At 41.8% G+C, this 22,235-nt stretch overlaps 1 protein-coding gene across 2 annotated transcripts in view; it reads left to right on the top strand.

Moving 5' to 3' along the window:
* The window catches only part of SOS2 (SOS Ras/Rho guanine nucleotide exchange factor 2), a 292,583-nt gene that overhangs the window by 257,976 nt on the left and 12,372 nt on the right, over window positions 1-22,235 (top strand). For both annotated transcript variants that reach the window (XM_033951288.1, XM_033951289.1), the window contains 2 exons: window positions 14,623-14,664; window positions 17,620-17,729. In XM_033951288.1, coding sequence (XP_033807179.1) covers window positions 14,623-14,664; window positions 17,620-17,729 — 152 coding nt within the window. The remainder of the gene's footprint in view (window positions 1-14,622; window positions 14,665-17,619; window positions 17,730-22,235) is intronic.

Here is a 22,235-nt window from a genome sequence, read left to right as displayed (position 1 = left end):
TTTATCGCTGGTGCAAATAAACATTGTTTTATCCAATTATCTGACAGCTTCATAGACTCTATCCCAGACAAATGTGTCTCCTGCAGAAAACATATATCTATATTCTGTTGTTTGATATATGACATTACCTTTTTCCTTTTTACTGGGTGATTCAGGCCATTAACATTTAAAGAAAATATTTTGAAAGTCATTACACAAATAAAAATTTAATATCTAAGAATCTCCACTTCAATATCATATTATACTCCTTTTCCTTATATCCATATTGTAAATTATCTCGGTCCCCTTCCCCCCAACACCTCCCTATCTCTCTATCAACATATTTCCCCCAATTCACAAAATCTTTAATAAATATTATATCAACATCTCTTCCTCCCATTCCCCTCCCTACTCCCTCCCTTCCCCCCCCAATTAATAATGCAAACTTGGAAACGCTCATATATAATCAGGTGACAAAAAGCTCCCTTCAGGCTCTGCCATATACATCATTTATCACTCTTAATAAGCTACATTATATAATATAATATCTTTCAAATAATCTACTAAGTTCAAATTTCATTTTTTTTTTTTTTTTTTTTTATGTTTTTTTCTCTTTTTTTTTATCTCTTCCCCTCCTTCCCCTTTTTTTTTTTTTTTTTTCCACCCTTTTTCCTCCATTCCCTTTTCTTCTTCCACCCTCACTCCCCTCCCCACTTATCCTTAAATTATAAAACATCTATAGATTCAGAATCTTTCCCTCACATGCCCAAGAAACTCATTTTCTTATACCAATATCTTTTAATATTAAATTGAATTTACTACAAATAAATAAATCAATATTATTGTATTCCTGTGAAAAGAAATTACATGTTAATAAATTATTCAATTTTCTAATTGCATACCCCCTTTAATTAATCTAAAATCACCTTCTTAACCTTAAACATTAAAGTGATATTAAAATATATCATTATATATCATAAATAAACAATTTCATCAATCTTCCGCTTTGTGTAGAAAAACTCTCCAAGCATATTCAGCTTCTCCCCATCTCTTCAATTCTTCATGTCTTTATATCAGCTGCTTGTTTTAACTAATTCATCACTATTATGCATCTATTTTTATCGTTCATTCCCTTTTTTTTTTTTTTCATAAAATCCCTAAACAGTTTCAGTTCCTTTAATATATTATAGTCATATTAAAAGTCTGAATAAATCCAACCACACTTTCCAGTTTCATTATATTTAAATTGTCATCTATGTTTCTACAGAGTCATTCATACACTGAAGAGTCAATCCAAAAGAAATCTGATGTTCTTTGCTTTACAGTCAATTCATAGTGAAATTATTCTTAAATCCTGTTTAGATACTGCTTTATCCTTTACATCTCATACTTTCCTTCATCTTTCTTTCACTTCTTCCAAGTCACTTCTTCTTCCAAACAACTTGCATTTTTTTTTTTTTAATAAGTTTATATTCTCTTTAAAATTTAGGATTTATCTGCAATCAGGCTTTTGTCTCCTTCATATTTCCAGATTCTTTTCCTTTTTTAGCGCAGTTTAAGTAATCATCCAATACAATTCTTTTTCTGTTTAAACCACCTCTTTTCCTATAAAGTGTCTTATGCACTTAAGGAAATCTCCATCATCTACCGCCCTTTCCTTAATCTTTGAAATCATGAGTGTTTCCATTAATATAAAGTGCTCTTTGACCTCAGCTAGACTATATTCAATTCTAAAGTGTCAAGAATGTTATAAAGCTGAGATCAATATATTCCAGCACTTCAAAAAGAGTCTATAGCAGGATCCTATAAATTGCTGTTTATTGCCTGGAACATCAATATCAGATAAAGGGCTGGAAATGTTACTTAAAACTGCCATAACTTCTGTAGGGAGCCTAATTTCAACAATTAGAGCCAGTCATTCTTAGTTTATATTTAACTTTTAATATCCACCTCAATCAGAGACATCAGAATGTTCATTCACATTAATATCCCTGAGATTCATAGCATGTGGAATGATGTCATCATAGAATCCTTGCATCCACATCCTTCCATTCAGTTCCATCAGTAATTCAAATCTGTTCCATTTTTAACTGTAACTCCCAAAGTCCAATTCTCCATAAAATATTCTATATCAGAAACCAATCAAAACAAATAAAAAATCAAATGAAGAGAGAAAAAAAAAAAAAAAAACATCTCAGAATCAAAGTATTTCTTACTCCAATCCTTCTGTTAAATTCTAGTCTCAGTTTATGTATTCATAGGCTGTTCACATTGCTCTAAGAATTCTTTTAATTTCAAAGGATCATCAAAGTTTGAAGTTTTATTTGCAAAAGTGACCCTCATAATAGCTGGGTACATTAAACCGTACCTTGCTCCAATCGCTCTAAGCTGTGGTCTCAATTCAAGCAATTTTTTCCTTTTTTGAGCTGTTGCTTTTGCAAAATCTGGCACTATATATATTTTAGAATCCTGGCACTTCAAGGTCTTATTTTCTTTTGCCAGTCTTATAATTTCCTCCACATGTTGATAACGGAGCAGCTTACAAATTAAAGGACGCGGACCCTTTTGATTATCATATCTTTTAGTCGGGACCCTGTGCGCCCTCTCTATTTCCAGAGGAAATTTAACTGTCAGAGGTAGAATTTTTGGTAAAAATTGCTCAAGAAAGGCAATAGGATTATTTTTTTCTACCCCTTCCGGGATCCCAATCAGCCTTAAATTATTTCTTCTTTCGCGATTGGAAACGTCCTCAAGATCCCTCTTTAATATTTCTATTTCTTTACAGTCTCTCTTGCATTGAGCTATTTCTTTTTCTGTTTTTTCCACTCTCTTATCTAATTGCTCCACTTTAACATCCACCATCTTCAAACTTAATTTAAGCCCTGCCAGCTCTTCTTTAACTTCCTGTATATTCTTTGCATTTTGTAAAACTATTTCTTTTATCTGCCGCAGTTCCTTAACAATGTCAATATCTTCTGTCTCATCCGTTGGCAATGGAACTTTAGAGGGGGCTATCGGCTCTATTTTTGATCTTTTATTACTTCCTCCTACTGAGTTAGCTTTTGTCAGCTTACCCGATGCCATTATGCTGTTGATCCTTGTCTTTTTAATGAATTTCAAATGTTTTTCTGTAGCTATATTTTATTTATTTGAGCCTTTTTTACAGAGCAGTTCAGTCACCCGACCATTCTCCTTCGTCTCCAAGCCACGCCCCGTGCTTTATGTTTTTTAAAATTTTATTGTTGATAGATCATTTTGACTTGGTCATTTTAAAAGTAGATCGCAAGCCAAAAAGTGTGGGCACCCCTGATCTAAGGTATGTGGCTGCGCAGCCACACTTCTCTTTTTACTTCCCTGCATAGCAGTTTTGGACTGCCACATACCCGAGCAGCACTTACCCACCTTCTTCTCCCTCCACTCCAACTGCTGTTTCTCCAAACGAGTAGCATATAAGAACATAAGAATATTGGGTCAGACCAGTGGTCCATCATGCCCAGTAGCCCGTTCTCACGGTGGCCAATCCAGGTCACTAGTACTTGACCAAAACCCAAGCAGAGGCTTCCTCCATGTCTTTCTCAATAACAGACTATGGACTTTTCCTCCAGGAAATTCTCCAAACCTTTCTTAAAACCAGCCACACTATCTGATCTTACCATAATCTCTGGTAATGTGTTCCAGAGCTTAACTATTCGGTTCATAGACATAATAGCGGAAGACAAAGGCGCGCGCCAACAACTGAGCGCAAGACGGAGGCGCGCACGGAAGAAAATTACTGTTTTTAGGGTCTACGATGGGGGTTTTTGTTGGGGAGCCCCCCCACTTTACTTAATACAGATCGCGGCGGCGTTGTGGGGGGTTTGGGGGGTTGTAACCCCCCCCCCATTTTACTGGAAATTTAACTTTTTCCCGTAAAACAGGGAAAAAGTGAAGTTTTCAGTAAAATGTGGGTGGTTACAAGCTATTACAGTGCTTTCTTCACCCTACCGGTTTGTTTGTGTAGGAGTGTATGTGAAGTGGAGTTTTTTGCCAAATGAAGCTGAACTGAGGCTTTTTCGCCACTTCTTTTTTTGTTTTCTGTTTGATTGAGTGTTTCTCCTGCTGTGGATGGTTGGGTGTATGTATGCCTTGTAGCGTTAAGCCTTGTAGCGTTGCTGAGCAGGTTCGTTTGTTCTGTGTGGGGTTGTGTTTGAGATATTTATTAGGGTTACAACCCCCCAAACCCCCCACAATGCCCCCACAACGCGGCGCGATCTGTATTAAGTAAAGTGGGGGGGTTCCCCCCACGCCCCCCCCCCCGGTCGGAGCCCCTAAAAACAGTAATTTTCTTTGGCGCACGCCTTCGCGCTGCGCTCAATTGTCTGTGCGCGCCTTTGTCCCGGCACGCTTTTGACCTGACACCAACTATTCTTTGAATGAAAAAATATTTCCTCCTATTGGTTTTAAAAGTATTTCCCTGTAACTTCATTGAGTGTCCCCTAGTCTTTGTAATTTTTGACGGAGTGAAAAATCGATCCACTTGTACCCATTCTACTCCATTCAAGATTTTGTAGACTTCAATCATATCTCTCCTCAGCTGTCTCTTTTCCAATCTGAAGTGCCCAAACTTTTTTAGTCTTTCCTCATGCGAGAGGAGTTCCATCTTCTTTATCATCTTGGTTGCTCTTCTTTGAACCTTTTCTAGTGAGATAAGGAGACCAGAATTGAATGCAGTACTCCAGGTGAGGGCGCATCATGGAGCGATACAGAGGCATTATAACATTCTTAGTCTTGTTAATCATCTTTTTTATAATAATTCCGAGAATCTTGTTTGCTTTTTTGGCCGCTGCCGCACATTGGGCAGAAAGTTTCATCATATTGTCTACAATGACACCCAGATCCTTTTCTTGGGCGCTAATCCCCAAGGTGGATCCTAGCATCCGGTAATTGTGATTCGGGTTATTCTTCTAAATGTGCATCACTTTACATTTGTTCAAATTAAATTTCATCTGCTACTTGGATACCCAGTCTTCCAATTTCCTAAGGTCTGCCTGCAATTTTTCACTATCTGCATGCATTTTAACAACATTGAACAGTTTAGTGTCATCTGCAAATTTGATCACTTCACTCGTTCCAATTTCCAGATCATTTATAAATAAGTTAAATAGTACCTGTTCCAGTACAGATCCTTGCGGCACTCCACTGTATATTCTCTTCCATTGAGAAAAATGACCATTTAAACCTCCCCTCTATTTTCTATCCGATAACCAATTCCTAATCCACAACTGAACTTTGCCACCTATCCCATGACTCTGATTTTCTCAGGAGACTCTCATAAGGAACTTTGTCAAAAGCTTTCTGAAAATCTAGATACACGACATCAACCTGGTCACTTTCAAAGAAGTCGAGCAAATTGGTGAGACAAGATCTCTCTCAGCTGAACCCATGTCTGTCTCATTAAATCATGTTTGTCTATATGTTCCACAATTTTTTTTTTAAATAATTGTTTCCACCATTTTGCCTGGCACTGAAGTTAGGCTTACCGGTCTGTAATTTCCTGGTTCTCATCTGGAACACTTTTTAAAAATCAGCGTAACATTGGCCACTCTCCAATCTTCAGGTACTACAGACGATTTTAGTCCAAATGCATGCAATTAGTGAGTAGAAAGAAACGGCAAGAATTTTAGAGCTAGCTGTGGAAACAGTGTGGCATCAATGTTCCAGCAGTGCAGCTAAATGTTTTCTTTGCTTTTTTTGCTTTATGATGTTACTACATTGTAATTGCTATATAATATATATTTTTTTTGTTCTTTGAAAGTGGAAATGGTAGCCTCAAAGTAAAGCGCTAACAGAATGGATATTTTGAATTTGGCTACATATTGACAAATTAACCCAGTTTAAAGAAAAAAGAAAAAGATATAAAGAATTGAGGATAAATAGGCTTGGGCAGCCAAGCAGGAGGCAGGAAAGGAGAATAAGAGAAGAGAACAGGAGAGTGGAAGAAGGAGCAGGAGAAGGCAAGAGAAAGCAAGGGGCATCGGCGAGAGATAGCTCCGCACAACCCCGACATCATCCACCAGAGCTCCTTAAAAGGGGAGGGGGTCAACGGAGCTCAGTTAAACAGGCTTAGGCAGGCAGGAAAAGGAGAAGGAGAGAAAAGCAGAGAAGAGAACAGGAAAGGGGAAGAAGGAGCAAGAGAAGGCAGGAGAGAGCAAGGGGCATCGGCAAGAGGTAGCTCTGCCCACCCCCGATGTCATCCACCGGAGCTCCTCCTTAAAAGGAGAGGGGCCAACAGAGCTCAGTTAAACAGGCTTGGGCAGGCAAGCGGGAGGCAGGAAAGGAGAAGGAGAGAAAAGTAGAGAAGAGAACAGGAGAGGGGAAGAAGGAGCAAGAGAAGGCAAGAGAGAGCAAGGGGCATTGGCGAGAGGTAGCTCTGCCCACCCCCGACGTCATCCACTGGAGTTCCTCCTTAAAAGGGGAGGGGCCAATGGCGCTCAGCCATTCGGCGTGCATCGAAGGCGAGCGTTAAAGGCGCTCGCCTTAGCGAGAGCGCCTTTGTGAAGGGCCTTAAGGGATGAGCAAAGAAGAAACACCAAGTACCCCAAGGGCAACAGGACAGACAAGCAGTAGATAAACACAGTAGTAGCAGAGGGCAATCACAGCAGACACAGAGGACACACACAAGCAACAGGGGTAGCAGGTTTATAATCAAGAAAAGGACTTCACAGTAACACTAAGGGCGCTACACAGATTCCTACACAAGGAGAAGCCACTTCAGACGACAGACCGGAAAGCGGACAGAAATGGATGCAGCAGATGGAAGCAGGATGTTGAGCTACTCAGTTTTCTGCTCCGCTTGCCATATGTATGACTACCCCCCTCTGGGAGGCGGTCTTATGTATGCACTCAATTCGAGGAATTGGAGGGCTTGAAGAAGCAGAATACTGGAACTAGAAGCACTTTGAGCAGTGGAAGAGGAGGAAAGAGAGGCAGAAAACTTCATGACAGAGGAAACCGTTGAGGAAGAAGTCAGGGAGTTAGAGAAGTTCATCAAACAGGCATAGAGGGAGGTCGTGGAAAATAACCAAAAACAGTGGAGCTGCCAAGATACACCTACAGTGAGTGAGGACCACCTGGAGGACAACCACACGGAAGACGAGTCCGATGCAAGCCAACGCCAGGATGAGGGAAGATGGAAGTGCACAGAGGACGCGGACCTACGGCTAGAGAGATGGTCAAACACCAGGGAAACGGACCTGCGGCTAGAGATGTAAGAGAAGATAGGACAGCAATCGTCGTAGGGGACTCCATCATCAGACAAGTCGACAGCCACATAGTGGGAGGAAGACAGGATCGGCTGGTGACCTGCCTACCGGGAGCCAAGGTAGAAGATATAGTGAGCCGCATCAACAGGATCATCGACAGCGTGGAAGAGGAAGATATGGATCCACTTGGGGACAAACAACATGAGCAACAGGAACTACAGCAGGGAAGGACTGAACGACCAGTTCCGACTGCTAGGAGAGAAGCTGAAGACCAGAATGCCGAGGGTAGCATTTTCAGATATTCTGCCGGTACCTAGGGCCGATGAGAAGAGGAAGGCGGAGCTACAAGCAGTCAACGCATGGATGAGGCGCTGGTGTGAGGAAGAAGGATTCCACTTGGTGCGCAACTGGACAACATTCTGGGGAAAGAGCAAGCTATTCAGGAAGGATGGAGTCCACCTCAGCAGAGACAGAACGAGGCTACTTGCAAGCAACATCAAGAGAGAAGTTGAGAAGTTTGTTGTTTTGGTTTTTTTTAAATAATCTTTATTCATTTTTAAGTTGAGAAGTTTTTAAACTAGGAAGAAGGGGAAAGCTGACAATCTACCAAAAGTCAATGGTTCGGGAACCACTATACCCAGAGGATACCATGCAGGAAGATAGCGGGAAAGACTCACCGGATTATATGCAAGACAGAAATCCTGACTGATCGAAAGGGACACAAGAGGGAAGAAAATACAAGAAAGTAACATGCCGCAAACTCAAATGTATGTATACGAACGCAAGGAGCCTAAGGAATAAGATGGGGGAATTGGAAGCTATGGCACAAAAAGATAACCTTGACATCATCGGCATCACGGAAACATGGTGGAACAAGGAAAACATTTGGGACACTGTGCTACCGGGATACAAGCTATACCGCAGAGACAGAGTAGGTCAAAAAGGTGGGGGTATTGTCCTATACGTCAAAGAGGGAATTTAGTCTACTGGAGAGAACACGCCGGAAATGAAAAATAAGGTAGAGACTCTATGGGTTAAAATTCCGGGAACAAATGGAATGGAAATGAAAATCGGCATCTACTGCTGACCCCCAGGGTAGTCCGAAGAAATTGATGGAGAAATGACGGACGAGATTAAACGCAACTACAATGGAGGCAACGTAGTTATCATGGGTGACTTCAATTATCTGGGGATAGACTGGAACCTAGGCACCTCCGGCTGCAGTAGGGAGACAAAGTTCCTGGATACTACAGGCAATTGCTTCCTGGAACAACTTGTCAAGGAAAATATGAGAGGAAATGCAATTCTGGACTTAATTCTAAATGGATTACGAGGACCGGTGCAAGATGTAGAAGGGACATTGGGAAGCAGTAATCACAATATGATCTGCTTCAACCTGGATACAGGTGCAAAACATAAATCCATAACGATGGCTACGGCACTGAACTTCCGAAAAGGGAATTACGAAGGGATGAGACTCATGATGGGGAAGAAGATTAAGAAGAGGATAAGCACTGTAAAAACGCTAGAGCAAGCACTATGTACACAGTCACCGAGGCGCAAAATATATATATATACCACGTATCAACAAGGGATCCAAGAGGAAAAAGAACAAGGAACTGGCATGGCTCACTGTAGCAGTGAAAGAAGCGATCAGAGACAAGAAGACTTCTTTTAAGGAATGGAAAAGGTCAAAAACGGATGAAAACTGGAAAAAGCACAAACAACATCAAAGCAGGTGCCATAAGGCGGTGAGAGGGGCCAAAAGAGACTATGAGGAAAAAATAGCCAAGGAGACAAAAAACTTCAAGCCTTTCTTTTGATATATTAAGGAGAAACGACCCGTGAAGGAAGTAGTGGGGCTGTTGGATGACCATGGAATAAAGGGAATGCTAAAGGACAAAGTCATCGCCAACAAACAACACATTTTTTGCGTCTGCATTTACCAAAGAGGATATTCACAACATACTGGAAGCCAACAGGCTATATGCAAGAAACGAAGACGGGAAACTGACAGGGTTGATGGTCAGTCTAGAAGAGGTATGCAGGCAGATTGATAGGCTTAAAAATGATAAATCCCCGGGACCAGATGGCATCCATTCGAGGGTAATCAAGGAACTGAAAGGGGCTATAGCTGAACTGCTTCAACTAATAGCCAATTTGTCGATCAAATCAGGAAGGATTCCGGAAGACTGGAAAGTGGCGAATGTTACGCCGATCTTCAAGAAAGGTTCAAGGGGAGATCTGGGAAACTACAGACCAGTGAGTCTGACCTCAGTACCAGGAAAGATGGTAGAGCCACTGAAAAAGGACCGCATCATTGATCACCTTGACGGACACAATCTGATGAGGAACAGCCAGCACGGCTTCAGCAAAGGAAGATCTTGCTTGATGAACTTGCTGCACTTAAGTCGACACACTGGCTCCCAGTACAAGCACGCATACAATACAAATTCTACTGCACCCTATTCAAAGCCCTAAGTGGAAACGGACCAAGCTATCTGAGTAACTGCCTGAACAGGAAAAACACATCCAGACCAAGGAGAACTCATGCACACTTTACCCCCCCCCCCCAATCAAAGGTATACAAAGCAAAAAATATATATGACGGACTATTAACCACCAGAGCAGTCAAACTAGACTGCCCCCTCTCCAATCTGCTGACTATAACGCCCAACTACAAAACATTCAGGAAAGAACTTAAAACCTTTCTATTCAAGAAATTTATCAAATGATCTAACTAAACCTGATCGAACCTCTACAGATCCCGACGCATACTACAACCATGTATTCTCCTTGGAAATGCCCAGGCCAACTCTTGTAAACCGCCTAGAACTAAAAGGTATTGGTGGGATAGAAGACACCAATGTAATGTAATGTAATATCTGGATTTTCAGAAGGCATTTGACAAGGTTCCGCATAAGCGACTACTTCAAAAAATTGCGAGCCATGGAATTGAGGGTGGAATCGAGGATGAAATACTCAAGTGGATTAAAAACTGCTGGTGGATAGGACAATACTCAGATTGGAAAAGCGTCACGAGTGGAGTGCCGCAGGGTTCGGTGCTTGGACCCGTGCCCTTCAACATATTTATAAACGACCTGGAAATTGGTACGACGAGTGAGGTGATTAAATTTGCAGATGATACGAAGTTATTCAGATTAGTAAAGATGCAGAAGAATTGCGAAGACCTGCAACGTGACATAAACACGCTTGAGAAATGGGCTGCGACATGGCAAAGTGGATAAGTGTAAGGTGATGCATGTCGGTAACAGAAATCTTATACACAAATACAGGATGTCTGGTGCAGTACTTAGAGAGATCCCCAGGAAAGAGACTTGGGAGTACTGGTCGACAAGTCAATGAAGCTGTCCGCGCAGTGCTCGCTGATGTCTGCGAAAAGGGCGAACAAAATGCTAGGAATGATTAAGAAGGGGATCACGAACAGATCGGAGAAGGTTATCATGCTGCTGTTCCAGGCCATGGTACGCCCTCACCTGGAATACTGCATCCAGTACTGGTCACTGTACATGAAGAAGGACACAGTACTACTCAAAAGGGTCCAGAGAAGAGCGACTAAAATGGTTAAGGGGCTGGAGGAGTTGCCGTACAGTGAGAGATTAGAGAAACTGGGCCTCTTCTCCCTTGAAAAGAGGAGACTGAGAGGGGACATGATCAAAACATTCAAGATAATGAAGAGAATAGACTTAGTAGATAAAGACAGGTTGTTCACCCTCTCCAAGGTAGAGCGAACGAGAGGGCACTCTCTAAAGTTAAAAGGGGATAGATTCTGTACAAACATAAGGAAGTTCTTCTTCACCCAGAGAGTGGTAGAAAACTGGAACGCTCTTCAGAGGCTGTTATAGGGGAAAACATCCTCCAGGGATTCAAGACAAAGTTAGACAACTTCCTGCTGAACCAGAATGTAGGCAGGTAAGGCTAGTCTCAGTTAGGGCACTGGTCTTTGACCTAAGGGTCGCTGTGTGAGCAGACTGCTGGACACGATGGACCACTGGTCTGACCCAGCAGCGGTAATTCTTATGTTCTTATTTGAAAAATAAGATGTGACAACATAGTGGAGTTTTTCAGACCCATGAGGAGGAACTGAGGTCTTTTCTTCACATTGAAATTTATTTTGTTGTCTACAATATTTTATTCTATATTGGGGTTTGTGATATACTGTTGAGAAGTACTAATTTGTAGCCCTCTTTAGTTTGCATTGATGGCTCCATGACCCTTATCGCATAGCCCAAGCACATAAAAACATTTTTGTATTTGTGGTTGAGTGTGCTCCTCAACTATCTATAGTAGGATTACATAAATTGAGGTATAATTGAAATCACCCATTATTATACTGTAGCCTAATTCTCCAGCTTTCCTAATCTCTGAAAACATTTCTTCATCTATCTGCTCATTTTGTCCTGGGGGACCTTTATATGTCTTCCCTTCACACATGGAATTTCTATCCATTTCTATGTCATGCAGAATGTTTATTTTATTTTATTCAATTCCCTCTTTGACATATAGCACAATCCCCCCTCCAATTTGATCTACTCTATCCTTGTAATATAATTTGTATCCAGGTAATACAGTGTCCCACTGATTGTCCTTCCACCAGGTCCCCTATTAGCCTATTATATCTACCTCATCATTCAGTTTTATATACTCTAACTCTCCTATTTTTAGGCTTCTAATATTTGTATACAGACACTTCAAATTGTGTTTTTTCCTTATAACTACAGGCTGCTGAGAAGACAGGAAATATTTGAGTCTTTTACTCTGCCTTCCTCTTAAACCCTCCTGGCTTTCTTTCACTATTATTGAAACCTGTCTACTGGGACTCCCTAAATATCCTGCTTAATAGTATCCTTCAAGGAAATCTCACACCAAACCATCCACTCCAGGGCGGCTGGTGACTTTCTCCCGCATCTCAGTTTTAAAACTGTTCTATCTCCTTTTTAAACATTAACGCCAGCAGCCTGGTTTTATCCCGGTTAAGGTGGAGTCCTTCCTTTCGGAACAAGCTCCCCCTTTCCCAGAAGGTTGCCCAATTCCTAACAAATCTAAATCCCTCATCCTTGCACCATCATTTCAATTACACATTAAGACTTCATAGTTCTGCCTGCCTCTTGCTTCCTGTGTGTGGAACTGGGAGAATTTCTGAAAATGCTACCCTGGAGGATCTGGATTTCAGCTTTTCACCCAAGAGCCTAAATTTGGCTTTCAGAACTTCCCTCTCACATTTTCCTGTGTCATTGGTACCTACATGTATCAAGACAGCTGGCTTCTCCCTAGCTCTAGCTAAAATCCTATCTAAGTGATGCGTGAGATCCACCACCTTTACACGAGGCAGACAAGTGACAATACGATCCTCACACCCACCAGCCATCTAGCTATCTACATGCCTAATGATCGAATCACCAACTACAGCAGCTGTCCTAACCCTTCCCTCCTGGGCATAAGCCCCTGGAGACACATCCTCAGTGCATGAGGATATTGCATCTCCTAGTGGGCAGATCCTACTTACAGGATTATTTCCTATTTCATCATGGTGATGCTGTCCTTCTAGGAGACCTCTCTCCTCCAAGGCAGCACAGGGGCTACCAGACTGGAGGTGAGACTTCTTGACTTCTCTACAACATCCCTGTAGGTATGGGAATGTACTCGTTCTCTGAGAGCTAGGAGCTCTTTGCAGCGAGCACACACATATAACTTCTCGCCAACCGGCAGCAGCAGCAGCAAAATAGCTTGCCATACTCTACTGCAGAGCCGCACTGGTAGCGTCTATATGCTTGGCAGCCAGTAGTGCCCCGGAACTGGAAGAGGACATTGGAGGGGTATGACTAGCAGCTGTACGTACTGAGGCTGCAAGTGCAGCCCCGTGGAAGTGTGAAGTAGGCTGTTTTGCCACTGTTGCTGCTCATTTAGAGGAGAAGCAGTGGCGTCCAGAATGACAGTGGGTAGGAGGGAGGTGGGAAAATTCTATTCTTGATGTGTGGAAGAAGCAGTAGCAGCCAGTGTCAAGTGGGGAGAAGAGACATGCGGGAGATGTGATGAAATGGACCTGTTGTAAGAACAAGCAGTATAACAAGTTTTAATAAAACATAAGAGCTGATGCTATATGGAAGGAGGAGATAGAGACATAGAGAGATGGCCCAGAAATATTTAAGAGAAAGGGCAATTTAAATTAAATCAATAATTTAAAGAGAGGTTATGGTTGGGCTCATACTATGTTAATAATGGAATGGGAGAGAGAGAGAGAGGACAGATGCTTTATAGAAGGGGGAGGGGACAAAGGGCAGATACTGGATGGAAGAAGGGAGAGAAAAAGGGTAGATGGTGTGGGGAAGGGAGAAGCAGGAAAGGAGAGAGGAGCCAAATGCTGTATGGAAGTGGGGGGAGAGACAGAGAGGTGACCAGTGCTGGATGGAAGGGGAGACAGTTGAAAAGGAGGAAGATATTGATGAAAGGAGAGAGAGAGGGGGAAGACTATATGGAAGTGGGAGGAGAGATGGATGGAAAGGGGGCGAGAGGAGGTAGATGCTCTATAGAAGGGAGCACATGCTTGGATGAAAGAGGGGAGAGAAAGGAGCAGAATTTTTAGGGGGTTAGAGACAGAAAGGAGGGAGATGATGGAAAGGGGAGCTATAAGGGGCAAATGCAGTATAGAAGGGGGGAGAAAGTGGGCAAAGTTGATGAAAGCCTGGTAATAAGGGGAAGTAAAATAGGAGTGAGGAAAAGAATGGAAATCTGCATGTAGACCATAAAAAAGAGGGAATTTAAAGACTAGATAGTAAGAATGAGTTAAATCTGGACATAGAGGTAGAAAAATTAATTGAAGACGAAAGAAAAAAGAAGACAAAAAATCTTGGCAAGAGACTTAAGATGGAGGAAAGCAAAAACCAGAGAATGACCAGAAAACAAAGGTAGAAGAAAAATTTTTTATTTTTTATTCAGGATAAAGTAGTGTGGTACCCATGTTTATAAAGATTAATAAATGCAAAATAGAATTAAGATGATATCTTTTTATTGGTCTAATTTTAATACATTTTTTACCAACTGTCCAAGATCAAAACCTTCTTTCTCAGGTTAAGACAGCTTATTGTCTTGACCTGGGGAAGGAGATTTTAGCCTCTGAGAGCTAACTGAAAAAATGTTTTAAGTCCTTTCAATAAAATATCATCTTATTTTCCTTTTTTTTTCCATTTATACTTGTAATGCTTAATTTGTAATGTACAGTGTGTATAATATCATCAGGGTTATGTAATGGAAAATTTTTGCTCACATCAATTCAGTCCTTTGCCCACGAAAAAATTGTTTTTGCTCACATGAACTCGATCCTTAGAGGGAACATTGTGACTGTAAGTCATGTCTTTTAATGTGGTTTTTCTTTTGTTAACAGGTAGTAACAGCATTTTTGCTCCTGTCCTTTTGCCACATTCAAGTAAGTAGCACAGCATGTTTCACGAAGACCATTGCAAAATACAGACCAAATTTTGAGTGCTGCTATTGCACTGCAGTTTGAAAATTGCTTATTTGTTATGAGTAAATTACAGCTTGAAAAATAGAATTATAAGTTTCTGTTTCTCAGTAATAATACCAGGAAATGTGCATTACTTGGGACAGTGTATATTAGGATAAGTGTGGTGTTTCAAAAGATGAAGTACAGTTATTTGTAATATCAAGAAATATTCAATCAGATTCTTTGAAGAGCTAATAAGATCCCTCTTTATCCTCCTCCCCCCAGTACCCTGCCACCTCCAATTCATACTAGTGCTGCTCGATTTGCCAGTTTGAATCTATTCACCAATTCACTTCGGTGAATCAATTTGAATTGATTCATTGTCAGAAAAATTCGGACTGACCGATTCAGTGACCAACTCTCTCCCTGCCTTTCTAGTGAGACCTGACATAACCTCCAAGCCTTCTAAAGCAGCAGCGATGACCAGCTGGTAAAGGCAGCGCTCTGAGCAGGTTGCGTGCAGCCTTCCCTCTGCTGCGTCCCTGATGACATCACTGATGACACAGCAGTGGGCAGCCTTGGCAGGACAAGCCCCTAGCAGCCTGTTCACAGTGCTGCCTCTGTTGACCGGCCACCGCTGCTGCTGCTTTAGGTGGCCCGAAGGTATGTTAGATCTCAGGTGGGGGGGGGGGTTCGATTGGGAAGTGCTGCACAGGGGAATAGGAGGGATGAAAAGTTGCTGCACAGGGGGTTGGGAGGGAGGGATGGAAAGCTGCTGCTCAGGCGGATAGGAGGGAGGGAAGAGAGGAAGGGAGAAATGCAACAAAGAGGTAGAAAGGGGTAAGAGGGAGAAATCCAGCATATGATGGAGGGGAGGAAGAAATGTAGACATAGGGTGGAGGGCAGAGAGAGATGGTGCATGGGGAGAGAGAAAGAAAGCAAAGTTGCTTACCTGTAACAGGTGTTCTCCGTAGACAGCAGGGGAATGCAGCCACACATGTTGGTGAAGACCTCTGACTGAGCCTATGTGTATCTGACAGTAGAGTCCTACTGATGAGTGCTAAGTTACTATACTGTATACTGCTGGTTAGATAGAGAGGATTCCACACAGTCATGTTTACCAACCTTCTCTCCAAGGCACAGTTACCCAGTTGTGTGCTTGGAGTTACTACAGTGAATATGCATAAAAAGAGGTTCCATACACTGGCTCTCAAATCTCATGCATTTTTGTTGTAAAAATTCTGAAAACCCAGCTGGCTAGATAAAGGGGATGGGACTTGATATACTTCTTTTTCTGTGTGGTTACACAATCAAAGCGTTTTACATATTTTAGACAGGTATTTGTTTTGTACCTGGGGCAATGAAGTGTTAGGTGACTTGCCCAGAGTTACAGAAACCTGTAGTGGGAATCAGACTCATGGCCTTAGGGTGCTGGGGCAGCTGCTCTAACCACTAGGCCACTTCCACTCTGGGCCTTCTCCAAATTGATTAAACGCTGCCTTAGTGGACAGATTGATTGTTGTATTCAGGAGCTCAGATATAACTAGTTCTGATACTTGCACTCAAGGACAGATTGATTAGTGGGTCTCAATTATGCTCCCTCCCTGTTCTCTGAGCCACATCCTCTTTCAATGAGCATTCTACCAAGGTGCATCCATTGTTAGTCTTTTCATCCAATCTGCATACCTACCCCTCCTCCCCCTCCCACCCCATTTACCTCCACTGAAGTAGCGCAGGAGTAGACTAGTGGTTAGAACAGTGATGGGCTGAGAAGTTAGGGTTTAAATACTATTGCTTCCATCGATGCTTCTTGTGACCTTAAGCAAATAATTTTTCTCATCTCCCTCTAACACAGGTGCTATTTTGAAAGGTAATTTCCTAAAGTGTTTCTGTACATAAAGCAGTGTTTTTATGTGAAAAATATCCCAATATACATGTAAAATGGCAGATTTGTGCATGGTCCAGAGTACCCAAGAAAACTTCTGTCCCTATATTTTAATTTTCAAAGCAGAAGTAGGTTCATTATTTTGTCTTAGAAATCGCTGGAACCTATACAGGAAGAAACGTGCTTTTGTATAGGTCTGCACAATTATAAAATAGCCCTTTTGAGTTTGTAAGCCTTGGAACATGGTCCTGTTAATTACACCTCAATTTGTAAAATTCTTTTGAGCTTAAAGTTGAAAAAGGTGAGTATTGAAAGCCAAATTTTATTACCACTACTGATAATTTCTATAGCACTCTAGACATATAGTAGCGTACACATTATATTTTCTCTGTCTCTAGTGGGCTCACAGTCTAGGTTTTTATACATAGAAACAGAGAAAAATAGATCAGTAGCACAGAATGTTGCTACTATTGGGTTTTTGCCAGGTACTTGTGACCTAGATCGGCCACCGTGAAGACGGGATACATGGACCATTGGTCTGATACAGTAAGGCTATTCTTGTTCTTATGTGTTTGGCTACTAAAACATGAACAGAGATATTACTAGTAGTAGTTGTTAACCGAAGAAGTAATGTTGCCCTTAAAGGTTGCAATTCAAAATTCTGCCTCCACTGTGAGAGAGAAATAGATAGGTGCACTGTTCAATAGGTGGGGGTTTCTTGAATCACAGTACCTGGTACAGAAATTCAGGCCACTAAACTTGGATGACAGCATATCAGTCAGCATTATCTCCTTAATTTCAGTGGATTAGATGTTTTGGGATTTTTCAACTTGTCTCTGTTTATAAAGCAAAGAATGGATGATTAGTAACAGTTTGAATGTGTTATTGCTGCACATCGCTTTGATTTCGGAAAAGCAATTTATAACTATAGTAAAAGGAAATGCAGTTAAAGCCACCTCTGCTTGTTTTACATCTAATGGGGATGGGCAATTTGAAATAATTAGTGTGATGGTGTAGAGAACGATAGCTCATCTTGTGTTCATCTCTTTCAGAATCATTCTTCAGTTCATATAGCAGTTTACACAGGTTAAGTGAGGAGACACTCACTCCTCCTCCTCTTCCTCCTCGCAAGAAGTGTAATCTGGATTCTTCTAACTCAAAGGTATCCATATATTTGCCTCTGTGATGAATAATTCAGGAAGTATTATTTGAAACACTTGGGGCTCCTTTTACAAAGGTGTGCTAGGGCCGTAACACATGCAATAGCACGCGTTAAATTCCCGAGCGTGCTAGCCACTACCGCCTCCTTTAGGAGGCGGTAGATTTTTGGCTACCGTGTGCTAAAAACCCTAGCGCACCTTCGTAAAAGGAGCCCCTGGTTTTCAATTTTATTATATGGTGTTTAATAAATTTGAGAAATTTCATTGGTTTTATTTTAGAAGTTCAGGTCAAACTTGTCATTGGATTTTTTTTAAAATTTTGTATTTGAGGTGTACACAAATTGAATTCTTGAATCATCCTGTAGTCTTCAGAGTGCTAGTCATTAAATCTTGAGAGTGGCTTTTATTCATTCATTCATTTATTTTCTATACCATTCTCCCCAGGGGGCTCAGAGCAGTTTATGTTAGGCGGTATATAAAAATAAAGTTTATTATTTATTATTATTATTATTTTATTTCTTATATACTGCCAAAGCCGTAGTAGTTCGAGGTGGTTTACAATAAAGAAGGGCTGGACAATCAGCGAATAGTTACAAACAGTGAATACAGATACGCGAATGGTTACTATCAGTGAATACAGATACAACAAAGAATCAGCGAATACGGTTTACAACAGAGAAGGGCAGGTCAATCAGCGAGATGTTACAGTCAGCGAATATAGATACAATAAATATGCGTGTGCGGGGGAACGGGCGAAATAGGGACAAAAGTGGGTGGGCAGGGCGAAGGGTAGGGAAAGAGAACTTAGGAAGCAGGGGAGGGAGGGCTAGGTTGTAGTTCGGTTGAAAAGGCTAGTTTTTAATAATTTCCTGAAGTTTAGGTAGGATGAGGAGTGCAAGATAATTCTGCTCAGCCAGTCATTTATATCAAGCATTTTTCCCTGACTATTCCGACGGGCTCACAATCTATCTTATTTACCTGGGACAATGGGGGGATTAAGTGACTTACCCAGGGTCATAAGGTGCAGCGTGGGTTTGAAGCCACAACCTCAGGGTGCTGAGGCTGTAGCTTTAACCACAGTGCCCTGTTTTATGCCCATCTATGAAGTAGTTCCACTTCTGTAAAGATGTAATTTAAATATTTCTTTTTCTTAGAGACAGTAACGTCACAATCTTCTCTAAAGCAACTCTAGAAATCTCCCAGTTATACAGCCAACTCTAATAGCTAGCCTTTTATCTTTATATCATTTTCTGAGCCTCAGCCCCAGCACTCCACCGCATCAATAAACTTTCATAGCGATGAGCTTTACGTGGTAAAATTGTCACTGGCCACGTAAAGCTCATTGCTATGAAAGTTTATTGATGTGGTGGAATGGTGGGGCTGAGGCTCAGAAAATGATATAAAGATTAATGGCTAGCTAATGAGCTAGCTAATGAGCAAGACAGTATAGATGGCAATTACATTTTGGGTTTTGTATGTTATAATTAATAATATCCAAATTTTTTTTAGATCATAAAATGACCACAAACTGTAAAGAAAAAATAGTTTGTTTCGGGATGGATTTGATTTAAATAAAATAAATTTAAATCACTAGTCAGAAAGACTTGATTTAAATCATGGTTTTCTATAGAAAGGCTCATTTTTTCTGGTATAATCTTAATATTTTCAACCAGATAAAGGTTTCATTTTTTGAAAAATAACTTTTCAGATTAGTTACTGATTTGGTCATACTATTAGAAATACTGTACATACATAAATAATTATGAAATTATTGGGAGGTGAGCTATCTCCAGTTTAGTAGATTAATCATATTTGGACAACTTTTCTGCAGTACTTTATTGAAAGGAGAAAAGTAATCATTACCATAATAATTTAAATAGTTTTATTTAACCAAAACAATAACATTATAGCATATGTATTCTTGTATATGCTTAAACATCCATGCTAAGTGATGTGGTTAAACAAAATAACTTATAAAAAAAATTTAAGACAAACAGGTCCACACATGAAAAACCTAAAATACTGTCTTCTGTAGTTCACTCATCTTCATCTTTATCTTCTTGTTTGTTCATAATCTGGAAAAGAAAAACATGCTTTCTCCAGAGACAAGCATGGAATATGCAATCACATTTGTTGCTGATGTCCTCTGACTGAGCTTGTATGTCTGTGCTTACCCATAGCTATAGTAAGCCTTTTGGCTTACTGAGCATGTGCAGGGACTCCCGTTATCCATGGCTCCTTACTTTGATACTTGTTTGTTTTTTTTCTTCTGCTGTTCCTGTTAGGTCGCAGCTCTCCTCTTACTCATTAAAAAAATAATAATAAAATTAATTGAGTGGAAAATTCTCTACTTCTTGCATTTGGAACCCCATTCAACCAGTGCTAAAAAAAAGAAGAAGAAAAGATAGATTTTACTTTAAAAAAAAAAACAAAAACCCCAAAGAAACAGCATACAGGCGGCAGTTTTTATTTTGTCGGCTAACCTGACTGCATTTAGGACCTCAAAGGCTCCTTTCAACACTCTCCCGGAGTCCGACATGATGGACAGTCTCTCTTTCTCTCAGCAGCCCTTCGCACCAAAAGTATCCCGACATCATTGAGACCACAGACCACGCTGCTTGCTACCTCCCTTCACAGCTCTGCTTTCAGCACTGCTTGGGAAGGAAGCAGACAATCCCCACCATTGATTTGAAAAAAAAAAAGCCAAGCACAGCAGACCATCACAACAAGCAGCCGGCACAGCAGGAAACAAAGCAGTGGATGAGGCTCTTGCTCTCTCCTCCCAAAGACCAGCTTTGACCTGGTGGAGGAGGTGAATCCAAGTTTCCAAATTTTATTAAAAATTTGATTAAATGCTTATATAATTTCTAAGCCACTCCCTTCCCCCAGGGTCCTGTTTTGGCCCACTAGGGGAGGTGAATCACCCTCACTGACATTGACCCATCTGAGGCATAAAGGATCATTAGAGTTACATCAGGTTTGTCTCCAACCACCTGTAAAGCTCTAAGCACAGACAGGGAAGGCTGCCATGGGCCAAGTCTCGGCCTCGCAGTCCTCTCCTGTGTCAAAGAAATAAAAAAACTTACCTACAGTCTTGAGAGGATTCCTATGTGGGTAGGCTTCTGCCTCATAGTTTTCTCTTTCATTCCAAAACAACAGCAGTCTCCAACAAAAGGTAAGTACCCTCATCAATAGCATTATCCCAGGACAAGCAGGCAGCATATTCTCACTTGTGGTTGATGTCATCCACAGAACCCCAGCACGGACAGCTTTAAAAGTGCATCATCACTGTAAGAACTTAAAAAAGTTTGTGAACTGCCCGCCCAACATTGCTTGCAGCTCCTCAGTTCTTAGTTTTCCGTGGAGCTAAGAAGTCGTGTTTCTTGAACATTGTTCAATTTTTTGCCTTTGCCTTTTTAATTTGTTTTAAAAAATCTGCTGGGGACATTTATTTTCCTTGCTGTTTTCACCGCACGGGCTTCACCTGTCGAGGTCTCTTCTTTTCCCTCAGCCATTGAATTCAATTTGACTAAGGCGGTTTTTCCGTCGATGTCCTGGCTGCTAACCAGTTTTAAAAAGTGTTGCAGGTGCCAACGGCAGATTTCCATCACTGACTCACATAGTTGGTGCTTACAGTGCATTGGCTCAGAACACCATGTTGAATTCTGCGCACAGTGTTCTACCCTGCAAAAATGTACAATTAAGAGTTGTAAGTAGAGAGCTGCACGGGGACGACGGGAATCCCGCGGGACCTGCGGGGATACCATAGGGACGCCTCCTAGGGTCGTGGGAATCTTGTGGGGATGCCCCCTAGGGTCACGGGTTTCCTGCGGGGTTGTATGCGAGGCTCGTCTTCTCCCTACCTGCCCTGCCGCAGCACACAGCCGATTGGAATGGAAGTCTTCCACGATGTTAGCGCTGACGTCGGAGGGCGGGCTTAAGCAAAGCCCTCCCTCCCTCCGACGTCAGCGCTGACATCGGGAAGACTTCCTTTCTGATTGGCTGTGTGCTGCGGTCGGCAGTGGTGTACCAAGGGAGGGCGGTCTGCCCCGGGTGCAGCCATGGGGAGGGGTGCACAGCCGGCCAGGTCCCCTTACCTTTGTGGCGCTTCCTCCGACCGACTGACAACAGGCCTGGTCCGACAAACCTCCCTGCCCTATAGCCGCGAATCTAAATTACTTTCTTACAGCAGCTTCAATACTCCATCTGCTGTAAGAAGGTAATTTAGATTTGCGGCTACAGGGCAGGGAGGTTTGTCGGACCGGGCCTGTTCTGTTGTCAGTCGGGCGGGGAAGCGCCACAAAGGTAAGGGGCAGGGAGGGAGAAAGGGAGGAAAGGTGGAGTGGAGAGGAAAAGATGCTTAAGGTAAAACTGAGGGGGGATAAGGATGCTGAAAGCATTGGGGAAGACAAAGGGATGGAAAAGGACGCTGAAAGGACATGGGGAAGATGGGGGGGAGAAGGATGCTGAAAGGACATGGGGAAGACAAAGGGGTGGAGAAGGACGCT

The sequence above is a fragment of the Geotrypetes seraphini genome, chromosome 7 (genome assembly GCF_902459505.1).
Source record: "Geotrypetes seraphini chromosome 7, aGeoSer1.1, whole genome shotgun sequence".
NCBI classification, from domain to species: Eukaryota; Metazoa; Chordata; class Amphibia; order Gymnophiona; family Dermophiidae; genus Geotrypetes; species Geotrypetes seraphini.
This window is presented reverse-complemented; position numbering and strand designations above follow the sequence as displayed.